Source organism: Muntiacus reevesi, chromosome 3 (assembly GCF_963930625.1).
Source record: "Muntiacus reevesi chromosome 3, mMunRee1.1, whole genome shotgun sequence".
NCBI lineage: Eukaryota > Metazoa > Chordata > Mammalia > Artiodactyla > Cervidae > Muntiacus > Muntiacus reevesi.
The window spans coordinates 119,789,740-119,806,568 of record NC_089251.1 but is presented as its reverse complement, the minus strand read 5'-3'; the positions used below and the strand labels follow the sequence as shown (position 1 = coordinate 119,806,568).

Below are 16,829 nucleotides of genomic sequence, written 5' to 3'. Positions count from 1 at the left end.
GCCTGGCGTGTTGCAGTCCATGGAGTCACAAAGAGTCGGACACAACTGAGCTACTGAACAACTAGTCTGATTCCAACCTTGAACCTCCTAGGAAAAGAAGCAGGGCATAGATTGAATACTTTCCTCAGTAGTCTTCTCCAGGACACAGAATATCCAACACCAGCACTACTTGTACCACTGCTCCGTCATCTGCATTATCTCACTGGAGCTCCTTTCTGTTTAACCCCGTTTTAAAGAAGAGAGAAGGAAGGCTAACAGGTCAATGGTACAGCTGTTCAGTGATAAAGCTGGAACTGAAATTCTGTTCTACTCAATTCTAAGCCCAGAGCCCTTTCCATCACACCTGGTAAGAGAGGTGAGGCACGCCAAATGTCAATTCTAAATTCCAGATTCCCAGACATTCTCAGCAAGCCGACAAAACGTTAGCGATAATGGATCATAACAACTTCCAATCGCAAAGCAAGAGTCAATGGCTCAGTTACAAAATAGCTTAAAATGAGTCTCCATCTGACCTCCATGGCCATGAACTTGAAGAGAATTTCCTGAAATTATGTGCTGGCAGTTCTTCAAATAAAACCATTCTCAGAAATGCACTGGTTCGTGACGCAGCTGTTATCAGCTGCCATTTCTGACTTTCATTCCAGGTAAGAAGATGTAAAATGCTTTCTGCTGGCCTCACAGGCTAGGCTAACTCCTACCACCAGAAGGTAAATCTCACCCAATAGTTCAGCCAGGAATAAATTCTGATGACCTGAACTTGAAGAGGAGTTGTGGGAGCAGAAATCCCTCCTAATTAAAGGCCAGTTCATTAACACTTTCATACATATGGATTAGCCATTTAAAGCGAAGTTAAATAGATTGGGGAAAGATTTTTAATGTCAAGAATCTCATCAAAATTCCTTATGCAGCAGCAGCAACTGCCCTTCATTCAGTAACACTGTCCTTCCTGCCCTCGTATTAATCCCTCAGGTCATTCATCTAAAGAAGGGAAATGTCACAAAGTCTCCCTGAACACGCCCCCAAATTAGAGTCAAAACGAAATGGAGATGAAGAATGGCCGTGGTGGTAACTGTGAACACCATTAGAACAGGGCCTGTCTGGCCATCTTGGCAAATCTAACCCAGCTCCTCACCCCCTGGGCAGACTTCCCTCCATCATCCTCCCCTCTCATGAACTTCCAGGGCTCTGCCCTTTCCAAAGGGCCCTGCCGCCCCACACCACCTTTTCCAACTTCTTCTGCTGCTGCCTCTAGCTCTGACCTCAGTGCAAGAACCCCCTAATGCTCTTCCCCTTTGTGTTTTCACTCTCGCCCCATCAATCTTGATAGTTCCCTGACTTTCTCCAGCACCCATACATCAGGAACTCCATCCTCATCTCTCTGTAGCAGCCTAAAGACCAGTCCCAGCCTCAAGGAACAACTCTTTACCGGCACATCCACTTGGTTGGCCTGTCATTGCAAAAAGGCTTCTGCACATTCCCTGTTTCTCTGAGTTTCTCAAGTCACAGCCTCAGGGACGCCTTTGACTCCATGCTCACCTCTGTTCCCAGCATTCAGCTGACACTCAAACTTGGATGACTCCACTCCTCAAACAGATTTCAGGTCATCCTTCCATTCCCACCTCCGTACAAGCAAGACCTCACTTCCACTCACCTGAGCCTTCTGACTGGTCTCCTCGCCTCATTATCTTTTCTTTACTATAATATCTAACTCCATCAGAATAATCTTTATGAAAGCCACAGTCTTTTTAGTCATCCCCTAACTCTACTGCAATCATCTTGGTAAAACAAAAATCAGTTCACATATGCAGCTAACACAAAGTGCTTCCAAGTCTTCCTTTTCCAAACTCCTCAGCACCTAGATCTCCCCAATCTGGCCCAATCATCATTCCCAGCCTTACTTATTGCCCATCGCTGCATCCAAAGGATCTTATCCCACAGCCAACTGGATCTCCTGTTCTCTGAACTTCTCCTGCTCCACCCCATCTTTTGTTCCATAGAGATGTTCCCCATCTTCCTCACCCAAACAATACTTCAATGTCCAATTCACTGGAAATTCTGATTGAACTATCACTAATATGAAAATTCAATCCACTGGAACCCTCAGTATTTTGAGAAGCTTAATCAATTAAGTCCCGCCAATGCTGTCACACCAAAGGCCACTGGGGACAAGACTGTAGTTGAGACAGCTGGGTTTCTTACTCCTCACAGCAAGGGAGCATGCACACAGTGGGAAATCTTGGGGTGTCTCAGTCAGAGGGTGCTATGCTGTGTTGGTCACTCAGTCGTGTCCGACTCTTTGGGACCCCGTGGATCCACCAGGTTCCTCTGTCCATGGGGATTCTCCAGGCAAGGATACTGAAGTGGGTTGCCATGCCTTCATCCAGGAGATCTTCCCCACCCAGGGATCAAACCCAGGTCTCCCGCATTACAGGTGGATTCTGCCATCTGAACCACTAGGAAAAGCCCATGAATACTGGAGTGGGTAGCCTATTACTTCTCCAGGAGATCTTCCTGATCCAGGAATCGAACCAGGGTCTCCTGCATTGCAGGTGGATTCTTTACCAGCTGAGCTACCAGAGGGTGTTAGATGAGGCTTATTATAGGATTCACTCTGCATGCTGTTGGAAAACAGGAGCAATTCTATGATTATGTCAATAAATCTTGTCTATGGGTGAGAGCAGATGTGAGTAAGGCTAAAGTCATAGCTCGTGAAGAAGCAGCTGGCCCTCATTTTATCTGCAATAAAAAGGGGATGTTTCATATTTTGTGGGTTGTATCCTGACCTTGTTTTTCTCTGTACTTAGACAAAGTTATGAAACAGTCTTGTTTGTCTCATTTTAAGTCAGACATTACTTGGCGACTACACAACAATAACGAGTGATCACATCTAAGGACTGTGTTCTGGGTATTTATGTCCTTATGTCCAACAGGAGACACCACGGCCTGTCTGTGAGCACCACGCCAGCTCCTAACAACTCCAAGACCTGCTTGTAAGTGTCCAACAAGCTTCCAGATGTCAGGCGCTGCTCCTGTCTTTCTCAATTCTTAGTGTTATCATGACGTCAAGGTAGAGACTGAGACATTTTCTGAGGCAGAGGACAGATTAAGAAAACAAGACAAACTGCAGCTAGGTAGACAAGATCCTACCCGGGGGCCCAATGGTGAAAGCAGTTATCTTATTTCACAGTATAACAGAAGAAGGGTCTGATAACAGGGTTAGGATGCGGGGAAAAGGACAACATATTCTATAAAAGCAACAACTCTCAAGAATAACATGATATCCAAACCAGGCCCTCCTACAGCATGTTAAACCCAAGAAATGTCTTCATCCTAGTCAGTCTGATAAAGTTTTCTGGTTAATAAAAGATGAAAGTTGTGCACTGTACATATCCAAGAATCTTAATGCAATTGGCCATTCATTATCAAGCTAAATGTGTTCATATCATTGTATGTGTACATTTTCCTTTATGGCTATTAAAGTCCTGACCATTAAGTCTTATCTTAGATTCTGTTTCCAGCAGACACTATCAGAGTGCTGATACTGCCAAATCGGAGTTTAATAGAACAAAGTGATGCCAATTGTGTCTTTCAGGCCCATCCAGACCAGAATTGCAGCTCAATGTTAGGCGTATGAGAAAAATAGAAAAAACAGTATCTGAAATTCTTATAACTTCCTTTAAAACGATTTCATTTGGGGGACTTCCCTGATTGTACAGTGGATGAGAATTAGCCTGCCAATGCAGGCGACAAGGGTTCAATCCCTGGCCTGGGAAGATTCCACATGCCACAGAGCAACTAAACCTGCATACTGCAACTACTGAAACTGATGTGCCTAGAGCCTGTGCTCTGGAACAAGAGAAGTCCATGCACCACAACAAAAAGTAGTCCCCACTCACTGCAACTAGAGAAAGCCTGGGCGTAACAACTAAGACCAGCGCAAACAAACAAAAATTCATTTGGAAAAAGTCTGAATATCCTTTCTTTTATGGTCTAGACAGTCTGAGTGGCCAACCCTATGACAGAAGAATCAGCAGATACATGAGCAGCAACTCTTTCCAAATCAAGCCTGTGACAATTAATGAGCATCTGAGATTATTCCTAAAAGATGATGCTGTGAAAGTGCTGCACTCAATATGCCAGCAAATTTGGAAAACTCAGCAGTGGACACAGGACTGGAAAAGGTCAGTTTTCATTTCAATCCCAAAGAAAGGCAATGCCAAAGAATGCTCAAACTACCACACAATTGCATTCATCTCACACACCAGGAAAGTAATGCTCAAAATTCTCCAAGCAAGGCTTTAACAGTACATAAACCAAGAACTTCCAGATGTTCAAGCTGGATTTAGAAAAGGCAGAGGAACCAGAGATCAAATTGCAAACATTTGTTGGACCACAGAAAAAGCAAGAGAGGTTCAGAAAAACATCTACTTCTGCTTTATTGACTATGCCAAAGCCTTTGCCTGTGTGGATCACAACAAACTGTGGAAAATTCTTCAAGAAATGGGAATATCAGACAACCTTACCAGGCTCCTGAGAAATCTGTATGCAAGTGAAGAAGCAGCAGTTAGAAACGGATATGGAACAATGGACTGGTTTCAAATAGGGAAAGGAGTACGTCAAGGCTGCATATTGTCACCCTGCTTATCTAACTTCTATGCAGAGTACATCATGCAAAATGCCAGACTGGGAGAAACACAAGCTGGAATCAAGATTGCCAACAGAAATATCGATAACCTCAGATATGCAGATGACACCGTCCTTATGGCAGAAAGTGAAGAGGAACTGAAGAGCCTCTTGATGAAGGTGAAAGAGGAAGTGAAAAAGCTGGCTTAAAATTCAACATTCAAAAACTAAGATCACGGCATCCAGTCCCATCACTTCATGGCAAATAGATGGGGAAACAATGGAAATAGTGACAGACTTATTTCTTGGGCTCCAAAATCACTGCAGATGGTGACTGCAGTCATGAAATTAAAAGACACTTGCTCCTTGGAAAAAAATCTATGACCAACCTAGACAGCATATTAAAAAGCAGAGACATTACTCTGCAGACAAAATGTCCATCTAGTCAAAGCTATGGTTTTTCCAGTAGTCATGTATGGAAGTGACAGTTGGACCATAAAGAAACCTGAGCGCCAAAACACTGATGCTTTTGAACTGTGGTGTTGGAGAAGACTTTTGAGAGTTCCCCTGGACTGCTGCTGCTGCTGCTGCTAAGTCACTTCAGTCGTGGCCGACTCTGTGTGACCCCGTAGACGGCAGCCCACCAGGCTCCCCCGTCCCTGGGATTCTCCAGGCAAGAACACTGGAGTGGGTTGCCATTTCCTTTTCCGTCCCTTGGACTGTAAAGAGATCAAACCAGTCAATCCTAAAGGAAATCAGTCCTGAATACTCACTGGAAGGACTGATGCTGAAGCTGAAGCTCCAATACTTTGGCCACCTGATGTGAAGTGACTCACCGGAAAAGACACTGATGCTAGAAAGATTGAAGGTGAGAGGAGAAGGGGCCAACAGAGGATGAGATGGTTGGATGGCATCACCGACTCAATGGACATGAGTTTGGGTAAGCTCTGGGAGCTGGTGACAGGCAGGGAAGCCTGGCATTGCTGTAGTCCATGGAGTCTCAAAGAGTTGGACACAACTGAGCGACTGAACTGAACTGAACTGGAAAAAAAAAAAAACCTGTTATTTTTATTTCCATGTAGAAATCCTCAGGCTTCCCAGGTGGGACTAATGGTAAAGAACCTGCCTGCCAATGAGGGAGATGTAAGAGAAGCAGGTTTGATCTCCAGGTCAGGAAGATCCCCAACCCACTCCAGCATTCTTGTCTGGAGAATCCCATGGACAGAGGGGCCTGGCGGGCTATAGCCCATAGGATAGTAAAGAGTTGGACACAACTGAAACGACTTAGCACGCATGCACACACACAGAAATCCTCCAATGCCTCATAATATAAATTTCCTAAATAGTAACTTAAGGCATCCTCTGTAATGGCAGTGTTCATTCAATTCAAGAAAGTGAGAGAGCAGCATTGACATACATGGGGCTTCTCTGGCTGCTCAGCAGTAAAGTATCTGCCTGCAACGCAGGAGTCACAGAAGATACAGGTTCCATCCCTGGGTCAAGAAGATCCCCTGGAAGAGGGCATGGCAACCCACTCCAGTATTATTGCCTAGAGTATCCCATAGACAGAGGAGCCTGGCAGGCTACAGTCCATAGGATAAGCACAGAGTCGGACACAACTGAAGTGACTTAGCATACACACAGCATGCATGTGGACACATTTACACTACTATGTGTAAAACAGAGAGCTAGGGAAGCTGCTACATAACACAGGGAGCTCAGCGTGGTGATGACCTAGATGGATAGGATGGGAGCGCAAGGAGGGAGGCTCCAGAGGGAGGGGATGTATGTATACATATAGCTGATTCACTACACTGGAAAGCAGAAACTAACACAACATTATAAAGCAATTATACTCCAAAAAAAAACAAGCTTGGAGTAATAACTCAAGTGTATCAGGCAGGGGCCAAGACCAGTGAACTCAGGCAAAGCACCTTCCCTCTTGGCAAGGATTCCTTCCCACACTGGTCACCATCCAAATGGCATCTCCAGACCTCACCACTGCTTAGAGATCACACTAGATATCACCTGCCACTTGTAAGGGTTATGGCAGGTCCCTGGCAACTCCAGGCATGGTGGCCCTGCTCCCTACGATGTCCGTTAGACTCCACGCTCTTTCTCCATCCTTGGGAGATTTCAATTTGTAATTTTCTTAGAGTACACGTGACCTATCACTTAACACTGTCCCTGAAAGATAACTTTCCCATGATTGCTCACTGCTGACATTTTATTATCTAATGCTAAAATCCCATCAGAGCTCCCTAGCCTGATAAGCTAAAAATGAGGTCTGAAAATAAAGCACCTGGCAAATCTGATTTGCAGTCATATCCAAATGGCATTTTGTCAGATGGGAGCTAATTATCAACCTGACATGATTTCAATCTGCTTCCATTTTATGAAACGGGGTCTGCGTGCTCTCTACAAAGAGGATCAGCCTTGCCGCTCTTCAGCTCGACACCCAATTTCACCTACTCTCATGAGATTCTTCTATTATGCAAACTATTGGTGAAGCAATTACATGCTCCGAAAGATTAAGACTAGAAATTTAGCATTCAGAGAATTGTCATTTTCACCTCTTAAAATGTAAATTCTTGCCAGATGTTGAGATGCCTTTTTTTACTTCACACAATGTCACCTAATGATCTGAGGAAGCAACCCCTCTAAAAGCAATTTCATCTCCCCAGTCTGATGAGAGCGTTGACTGAACTCCAAGGCTCTATCCTGGAGGACTGCCTAATGAGTGCAGGCATCCAGAAACAGGACACTTGTTTCTTCAGGCTTTTCAAGGCTCCTTAGAGGCAGGCATTGGCCTTATCAAGCTAAAAGCTCCAAGTGGACATGAATGAAGGCTGGGCAGAGAACAGCAGGTGAGAAAAGAGGAACTTCACAGGAGACACTTCACCCTTTTGACTTGAGGAAAAGTACTGGAATCTCCATGGATAGAAAGCAACTGCATAGCTCTTACTGCTCTTACCAGGAAACATGCTCTGTGCCTCTCATCTTAACACCCTTACACACAACAGAAGATCACGGTCAATGGAAGGACATGGAGCGAAGTTCCTTCTGTCTAATACAGGAACTTCCCTGGTGGTCCAGGGGCTAAGACTCTGCGCTCCCAGCGCAGGTGATACGGAGCAGGTCCTTGCCCCACCCTACCCCCCTCAGTGTCCTCTGCCTGCCTTTTGTCTGTGGGAAATTTTAGTCAAAGAAAAAAATTTAATCAGAGAAGTGAGAAATGGGGTAGAAAAGGAAAACAGTCAAAGAAGACTAAATAATAATAATGTAGTCATTAAGCATAGTCAAGGCTCTTTAGTGCTTTCTCAAGGGATGTAGATAATATTCTGAGCATATCCTGTGAGCTGTCTTAAAGATACTGAAACCCTAGGTGGAGAATTTAACTACAGAATATGAGCTGCCACAATTCAGAGAATTAGCTTCAAAGAAATGGTAACAAACGGACCCTGGAAGTGAAGATTAACTACACCTAAAACAACCAAAATGACACTGGTCAGACCACTGATTACCAGTCCGAAGATGACTGTCAGAGCTGGCTGTTGTTTCTGCATGCAGTATTCCCCCACTTTGTCTATAAAAGATCTTATCCCACTGGCTGCCAGTGGTGGGGACAGACTTCCACCACCCACTCCCCCACCAATTGCCAACATTTGAAATAAAGCCAAATTTCCTTCCCACCAACCTGACCTGCTTATTGACTTTTGAGCAGCAAGCAGCCGGACCCCTCACTCTTTTGATAACACAGGGGTCGCGGGCTCAATACCTGGGAACTGGATCCCACATACTGCAACTAAGAGTTCACATGCTGCAACTAAAGATCCTGCATGCTGCACTGAAGATCAAAGATCCTGCAACTAAGACTTGAAGCAGCCAAATAAATAAATAAATAACAACAACCACCAAAAAAAAAGAGTAAAAGTTAGAAGGGTGAGATCAGCAACTTGTCCCAGATCCAGTCTGTGCATCTGCAGCTGCACTGCAGCTGAACTGATGAGCATATAATATACATTATGTGTGAAAATGGACACCAAGGCCCCGAAATGGCCTGTAAGGTCCTACAGGGATAGTCAACAAGTGGGGGGTCTCATGAGTCCTTTCTCCCACCCCCAGCTACTCCTCCCTGTGTGGACAGAGAGACACCAGGAAGCATATTTTCTATTTAGGATCACGTAAGCCTCCCACCAGGGGCTTCCCTGGTGGCTCAGATGGTAAAGCGTCTGCCTGCAACACGGGAGACCCGGGTTCGACCCCTGGGTCAGGAAGATCCCCTGGAGAAGGCAATGGCAACCTACTCCAGTACTGTTGCCTGGAAAACTCTGTGGATGGAGGAGCCTGGTGGGCTTGCAAAGAGTGGGACACGACTGAGCGACTTCGCTTTCACTTTTCACTTTCAAGCCCCTGCACAGGGCTTCCCAGCTGATGCAGTGGAGAGAATGCGCCCGCCAATGTAGGAGACACAGGAGACTCGTGTTCAATCCCTAGGTTGGGAAGATCCTCTGGAGTAGGAAATGGCAACCCACTGCAATATTCTTGCTTGAGAAAACCCATGGGCAGAGGAGCCTGGCAGACTACAGTCCATGGGGTCACAAAGAGTTTGACACGACTTTAGCACACAAGCCTCGACACACACATTGACAGATATTACTAAAAAGCAGCAGGTACTTCTACATAACTACATCCCCACTTCAAGTTTTCAAAATACACCAACTAAATACGAGGGCAAGGTGAGTATGTTTGAGAACAGAAGTCAGAGGAGACCGAGAGGAGAAACAAAACCGCCTTCTGTTCCTGTGACGTGGAATCTTCTCCGTGGAGCTCACGGAGGGAACAGGGACTCTCGGGAGACCCGTGCGGAGGATGCTCTGAGGTTCTGCTCTGGATCCTGGCCCGGGGAATTATCACTACCCCATGTGTCATGACATCCAGCGAACTGGGACCAGTGGGCTCCTGAGTCATGACATGAGAAGGATAGCTCGCCCAGCACAAGGGCAGCTTGCTTCATCTGCAGACACCAAGCGGTCCCGGGGCCCCATGTTACAAACAGATAAGGGCATGGTGCCGCACACCTCCTCCTTCACCTTGGAGGTACCACGGCACGTGCCTGCCAGGCACACGGAAGAACACTGGCCCCCAAGGGGAAGCAGCTCCCATCTCCACACGGCTCTGATGGGGAGGACAGGTATACTCACAGAGAAGTGTCCCCCTGTGATGTGTGGACTACAGAAATTCCTTCACCACGATGCTCATGTTGCTTTGTTGTTTAGTCATCAAGTGGTGTGTGACTCTTTGCAACCCCATGGACTGTAGCCTGCCAGGCGCCTCTGCCCATGGGATTTCTCAGGCAAGAATACTGGAGTGGGTTGCCACTTCCTATCATCTCAACCCAAGGATCAAACCTGGATCTCCTGCATTGCAGGTGGATGCCTTAACCACTGCACCACCGGGGTAGCCCACGAGGTTTATGAAAAACCCCAAAATGTTATTGGAACAGTTCATTTCATGTGTCAGATCAGCTAAGCCACAGGACCCAAATGTCTGGTCAGACATTAGGCTAGATGTTCTTGTGAAGGTAGTTTTTAGATAAAATGAGTATTTACAACAGTAGGCTTTGAGTAAATCATTACCCTCCCAGAAAGCCGGGGGGGGGGGGGGGGGGGCTTCATCCAATCAGTTGAAGGTCTTAGGAGCAAAGACTGAGGTTTGCTGAGGCAGAGGGAATTTGAGCTCAAAACTGTAACATAGAAACTCTGCCTAAGTTGACAGCCTGCCAGCTTGTACCACATTTTGAACTCGCCAGTCCTCACAACTGCATGAGTCAGCTCCTTAAAATCGAGCAATGGTTTCTTTTTCTGTCTCTCCCTCTCTCTCTTCTGTTTGTCTGGAAAATCCTACTCAGGCAGTTACCAGGCAGACTAACCAGGTCCATTCCCTCTACATTTTAGAGGATCGGGGCCCCTGGCAAAACATCAATTCCGTGACTGTTTAGAAAACCAGAGAAATAGAAGTCTACATGAAAGAGGCTTTTCAATACCCTTCAAAGGCTCAATTGTATTTCCCACTCACTCCTTGGGTGATGGATGAGTAGGAGCTGTGCCCCCTGGAAACTTCCAGCCCAGGCATAGCACAGGGGAACTGGGGCACCTGGGCTGGAACCCGGACTCAGCCTCTGAGGGGGTGAATGGCCACCGACACATGACTGAATCAGGAATAAGGCATTTCACACCTTGGTGAAAACGTACCTCCACCACATCCATCCGCCAGGGAGGGCACATAAAAGGACCAGCGGTGTAAAGCACCCAGCTCAGGGCCGAGCAAGACTAGGTTCACTAAACCGTACCTTATTGTTAGACAAAAGACGCTAATAAAACACACTTCATTCTACTCCCATCCCCAAGGGGGGAGAGAAACACATTCAAGGGTAATTTCTGCTTGTTTTGGTTTGGTTTTTGTCTTCTTTACTGGAGTATAATTGCTTTAAAATGTGTTAGTTTCTGCTGTACAGTGAAGAGAATCGGCTACAAGTAAGTATATATCTCCTCCCTCTTGGACCTCCCTTCCCCTATCCCACGCCTCTAGGTCATCACAGAACACCAAACTGAGCCCTCTGTGCTACCCGGCAGGTTCCCGCTAGCTAGCTATTTTACACATAGTAGTGTGTATATGGGACTTCCACGGTGGATCAGCGGTAAGCAACCAGTCTGCCAATGCAGGAGACACAGACGGGTTTGATCCCGGGGTCTGGAAGATCCCCTGGAGAAGGAAACAGCAACCTACCCCAGTATTCTTGCCTAGGAAATCCCATGGACAGAGAAGCCTGGTGGGCTACAGCCCAAGGGGTCGCAAAGAGTCGGACTCAACAACTAAACAAGTGTATACATGTCAATCCTAAGCTCTCAATTCTTCCCACTCCTCTGTCTCCCTGCTGTGTCCACATGTCCATTCTCTACATCTGAGTCTCTATTCCTGCCCTGGAAATAGGTTCATCTCTACCATTTTTCTAGAGTCTACATGCCTACCTGCCTACTTAGTCGTTCAGTTGTGCCCGACTCTTTAGCAACCCCATGAATTGTAGGCTTCTCTGTCCATGGAATTATCCAGGCAAGAATGCTGGAGAGGGTTCTCATTTCCTACTCCAGGGGATCTTCCCGAACCAGGAATCAAACCCACGTATCCTGTGTCTCCTGCACTGCAAGCAGATTCTTTACCCACCAGGGAAGCGTGATATAGATTCCACATATATATGTTAATAAAAACATACAAGGATAGTTAATATAGAGCTTCAAATACCAAGAAAGGGATACTGTGGGTGATTGTGGGAACTCAGAGGACGGAAAGCTGATTCAGCCTCAGAAGGGGAAGCTTGCAGGCGAGACGGGGTGACAGGGGTGCAGGCACTCCAGGTGGAGGGTACTGCGTGGCAGGACCAGGAGTGGAGGCAACCAGGGGACTGGTCAGCCGTGTACGTGGGCCAGAGAGGCGGGGCAGGGATCACTGCGCTGGGAAACATTCTAAAGAGCCAGCTCGTGCAAGGGTGCAGACGTGGGGAGAATATAAATCAGAGGAAAGACAGAGCTGCCGGTGTGCGTTCTTTTCAGGTCACACCAGGAGGCTGCGCAGACGCAAACTTTAACTAGAACTACTCTGACTTCTCAGTCTCAAAGCTTTCACAACCAACAATCAGTGATACAAATGCAGAAGACATCCGGAAAATAAACGATGGAACTTGTGAACATTTACACAGGAAGCCAAAAAAGTCCTCTAACACGAACTGTGCCCCAAGTAAGAATTTTAAATGATGATAAAATGCTGAATGGACTGCATTCTGCTTTGTGTGCACATGAAAATGAAAAACATTCCATTAACCTCAGAACCCAGTAATAAAAGATATGTAATGCAGGAAAGGCTCTGAAGTGACCTATAGTCAACTGTCCAAAATAATTAAGCCATTATCAGTCCATGGGGTCTCAAAAAGAGTCGGACATGACTTAGGGGCTAAACAACAACAAAAGATTAAGCCTGGTTTTCATTTTCTTCATTTTGCTGACTTATATATTCTTCTTTTTCTGTAATGACTGTGGAATGCTCATGAAAAGAGGAAAGGGTATTTTTCAAAGCCTTCCTAAGGGAAGTCTAAAAAGAAAGGGTGTTATACTTCTCAGGTGGCATTAGTGGTAAAGAACCTGCCTGCCAATGCAGGGGACTTAAAAGATGAGGGTTGGATCCCTGGGTTGGGGAGATCCCCTGGAAGAGGTCAGGGCAACCCATTCCAGTATTCTTGCCTGGAGAACCCCATGGACAGAGGAGCCTGGTGGGCTACAGTCCATATGTTGGACACAACTGAAGCGACTGAACACACACACACACACACACACACACACACACACACACACAAGTGGGGTCCACTAGGATGGACAAGCAAACCCCTGCGGCCGGCCGACCTGTGCTCAGATGAGAAGGAAAAGTTACAAGGCTTTGAGATTGGGGAACGGAAGGAGAGGGCTTCGCAGCCGGGCCACGTACCCACCTGGGTCACAGAGGCACTTGTAGCTGGTGCCCACGCTGCGGCACGTGCCGTGGGCGCAGGGGCTGAGCGCACAGAAGTCCACGAGCTGCCCGCATGCCGGGCCCGTGAAGCCCGCGCTGCAGCTGCAACCGAAGTGCAGCCCATCGGCGTAGCAGGTCCCGTTGTTCTGGCAGGGCGCCGAGGCGCACGGGTCCACCTTCTCCTCGCAGGTGGAGCCCAGGTAGCCTGCGGAAAGATACAGAATGGCGGAGGGGTGAAAAGACACATCACATTCCACTTAATCACCGAGAAACTCGGGCTGCTGTTCGGAACTCTGCTTCCTTGTCAATTGATGAATACCGCTCAACCCAACCAGACAGGTTTCCTTCGCTTTGGTAACCAAGGTACTTCCATTTTGGTGGAAATATAAAGTGCATGATTGCTTAGGTATACGGAGATACAGGGAGATAGATATATTGGGTTGGCTGAAAAGTTCATTCAATGGGCAAGCAGCGTATGGGAAACCCGAACGAACTTTTTGGCCAACCCGATATGTCTATCTATGTATATACAAAGTAGAAAGATGGCAAAAGTAAATTAATGGTGATTGCTTTCAGGAAGCAGGGATTCGGATCAGATTTCATTTCTTATTTAATACACATTACTGGAGGAAGATATTCTTTACTTTAATAAATGAAGAATAATCCTGAATTTAAAACCTTAAATCCATATAAAATAGGAAATGTGAAACATATCATTCTCCCACCTTTATTCCTTTGTTCCTCACTCCTTTCTCTAGAATCACCCATTGTTAGCAGTTTCTTGAATATGTAATTTTTAACAATTTGGGCATTGCAATGGAAAAACAAACTGGGTGTATCCACACAATGGAACACTATTATGCAACAAAGAGGAAATAAGTTTTCTGATGCCTGTGCCAACATCATTGTTGTTTAGTCGCTAAGTCCTCTTGGACTCTGCGACCCCATGGACTGTAGCCCTCCAGGCACCTCTGACCATGGGATTTCCTAGGCAAGAATTTTGGAGGGGGCTGCCATTTCCTTCACCAGAGGATCTTCCTGATCCAGGGATCGAACCTGCATCTCCTGCATCGACAGGCAGATTCTTTATCCCTGAGCCACCTGGGAAGCCTTGTGCCAACGTGGATGAACCTAAAGGACATATGCTAAGTAAAGAAGCTAAATACAAAAGATCATAAAATACAAAGATCAAATCTCATTTATAAGGAATGTCCAGAAAAAATAAATCTACGGGTAAAATAAATCTCTATATAAAGTAGATGAGTAGTTGCCTGGGGCTGGGGCGGGAAGAGGGGTGACAGAAGACGGGCATGAGGGAGTCTATTGAGGTTGATGAAAATGTTCTAATGTTGAACTGCAGATTGTGGTGATAGCTGCACAACTCTGTATATTTACTAAAAAGCACTGAATTGTACTCCTAAAATGAATGAAATTTATGACACATAAATTGTACCTCAATTAAGCTTTAACTTTTTTTTATTTTAAATGTATTTCTTGTGCAGATGATTTTTATTTTGTGTGTTTCAGTATTTCTCAATTTAAAAAATTACATATCCTTCTACTATATAGCACAGGGAACATATTAAATATCTTGTAATGAACAACAATAGAATCTGAACAACAATAGAATCAGTATTTCTCAATTTAAAAAATTACATATCCTTCTATATAGCACAGGGAACATATTAAATATCTTGTAATGAACAACAACAATAGAACTAAACCACTTTGCTGTACACCAGAAATTAACACAACATTGTAAATCAACTCTACTTCAATTAAAAACATTTTAAATTATACAGACATGTATATGTGAATCTGTAGGTCTGTGTGTCCAAATAGGTCTTTAACAATACTTGAGTAAAACCTATTCTTCTAATATTTTAAAAGCCATTTGGAAATAAAGTGAAGACTATTCAGTTTTAGAAACAAATTTAAATAACTTTACTCATATACAGTTTTTATTTCAATATTCTATTTCACTTTTCTTATCTAGATTTAAATTTATATTAACCATCTTCACACAGAATGCTCAGCAATATTGGCAATCTTTGTTGTTAAGGACACAGTGTATATATAAACCAAACAAAATTAGTTTCCACACTTTAAACCATCACTCATAAATTGGCAGTATCAACTTGAAATTTTTCTGTACAGAAATAGAAAATTCAAAAAACTTCCAGTGCTATTCAACATTTTATAAACTTCCCTGTAGCTTTTAAATTTTAAATATCATACTAAAAATGTACCAAACAATTGGTATTGATAACACTTGAATTCTCCAAAGAGCCCCTCTGAAGCCAAGGGTGGAATGTAACTCCATTCTTCATGAGATACATTCCATTTTACTCTGAACAAAAAGAATATACTTAAATACGCATCATATGGAAAACTGAACAATGAAGGCAGTCCTGACCTCTCTCATTTTCTACCTCACCCCAAAAACAAGGCTGAAATTATTCTCTTCATCAAGTTGTTGTGGGTTCTAAAATGATATCAAAATTTCTACAACAGTTTCCAGCCCAATGCTGAATGAATGAATAAAAAAATGGTAATAACAGTCACAACTGACATCTACTAGTGGCTGAGATGTACCAGACACTTCTAAGCCTTCACATGCATTAATTCACACTATTAACCCTGGGGTAATTGCATGTTGCAAGAACGACTAATAGCCCTATTTTAAAAAAGAGAAAATGGTGACCCAGAAATGTGAAGTCTATAGGACTTGAGCTAGTGAGACAGACTAGACAAAGATTTTACAATAACATAACTCTGTCAAGTCAGAGACCAGTTGATGGTGGAAGAACTGAAGAGTGGGCAGGGCCTAAGGACACAGTGCAACAATTGTCAAAAATTCAAATGCCAGCAGGAGTCCACCAGACCATGTTGATGAAGGAAGTGGGCCAGTTATAAAGCAGTCGGGAATGGCAGGGACAGTGGCTAACTACGGAAGGCCTGGCCTTCCAAACGGGGTGGCCACGATCCCCTGAAGCCAACTGCTGCCATTGGAATGTTAGACCATTTACCATACTTCCTGAATTTTCAAGGAATATTTGAAATCCAGATTCTTGTGTGAACCCTTACTATTTCACAATGTTGATAAGTCATTTCTCTGGGCCCTGTATATCTGGTTTCTCAGTCTGACAAAATGTTAAGCACAGGCTTTGGAGTCAAAAGAAATTGGATTCAAAAACCATCTCTGCCCACTAAACTGTGGGACTGTGGGCAAGGACTTAACCACCCTCATCTGTTTCATGGAATGGAGACAGCAGTGCCTATAGCATATGGTTTTTATGAAGCTTAAATGCAAAAACCTACACAAACATTTGGTATGGTGACTGATAAGTAGTGTTCAATAAGAAGCAGCTAAAATTATAATCCCCTTCATGGATCATAACCTTGTCGTGGCAAAGCGGCTTGCATAATAAAATGAAGCCATGAGTCGTGCCATGGAGGGCCACCCAAGATGTACAGGTTATAGTGAAGAATTCTGACAAAACATGGTCCAATGGAGGAAGTAATGACAAACCTATCCAGTGTTCTTGTCACGAGAACCCCATGAACAGGCAAAAAGATATGACACCAGAAGATGAGCCCCCCCCCCCCCCCAGGTCAGAAGGTGTCCAATATGCTACTGGAAGAGT

General features: G+C 44.8%; 1 protein-coding gene across 1 annotated transcript in view; it reads right to left on the bottom strand.

Moving 5' to 3' along the window:
* Nucleotides 1–16,829, bottom strand: part of DNER (delta/notch like EGF repeat containing) — a 384,143-nt gene that overhangs the window by 74,696 nt on the left and 292,618 nt on the right. The window contains exon 10 of the mRNA XM_065928909.1: nt 13,163–13,387. Coding sequence (XP_065784981.1) covers nt 13,163–13,387 — 225 coding nt within the window. The remainder of the gene's footprint in view (nt 1–13,162; nt 13,388–16,829) is intronic.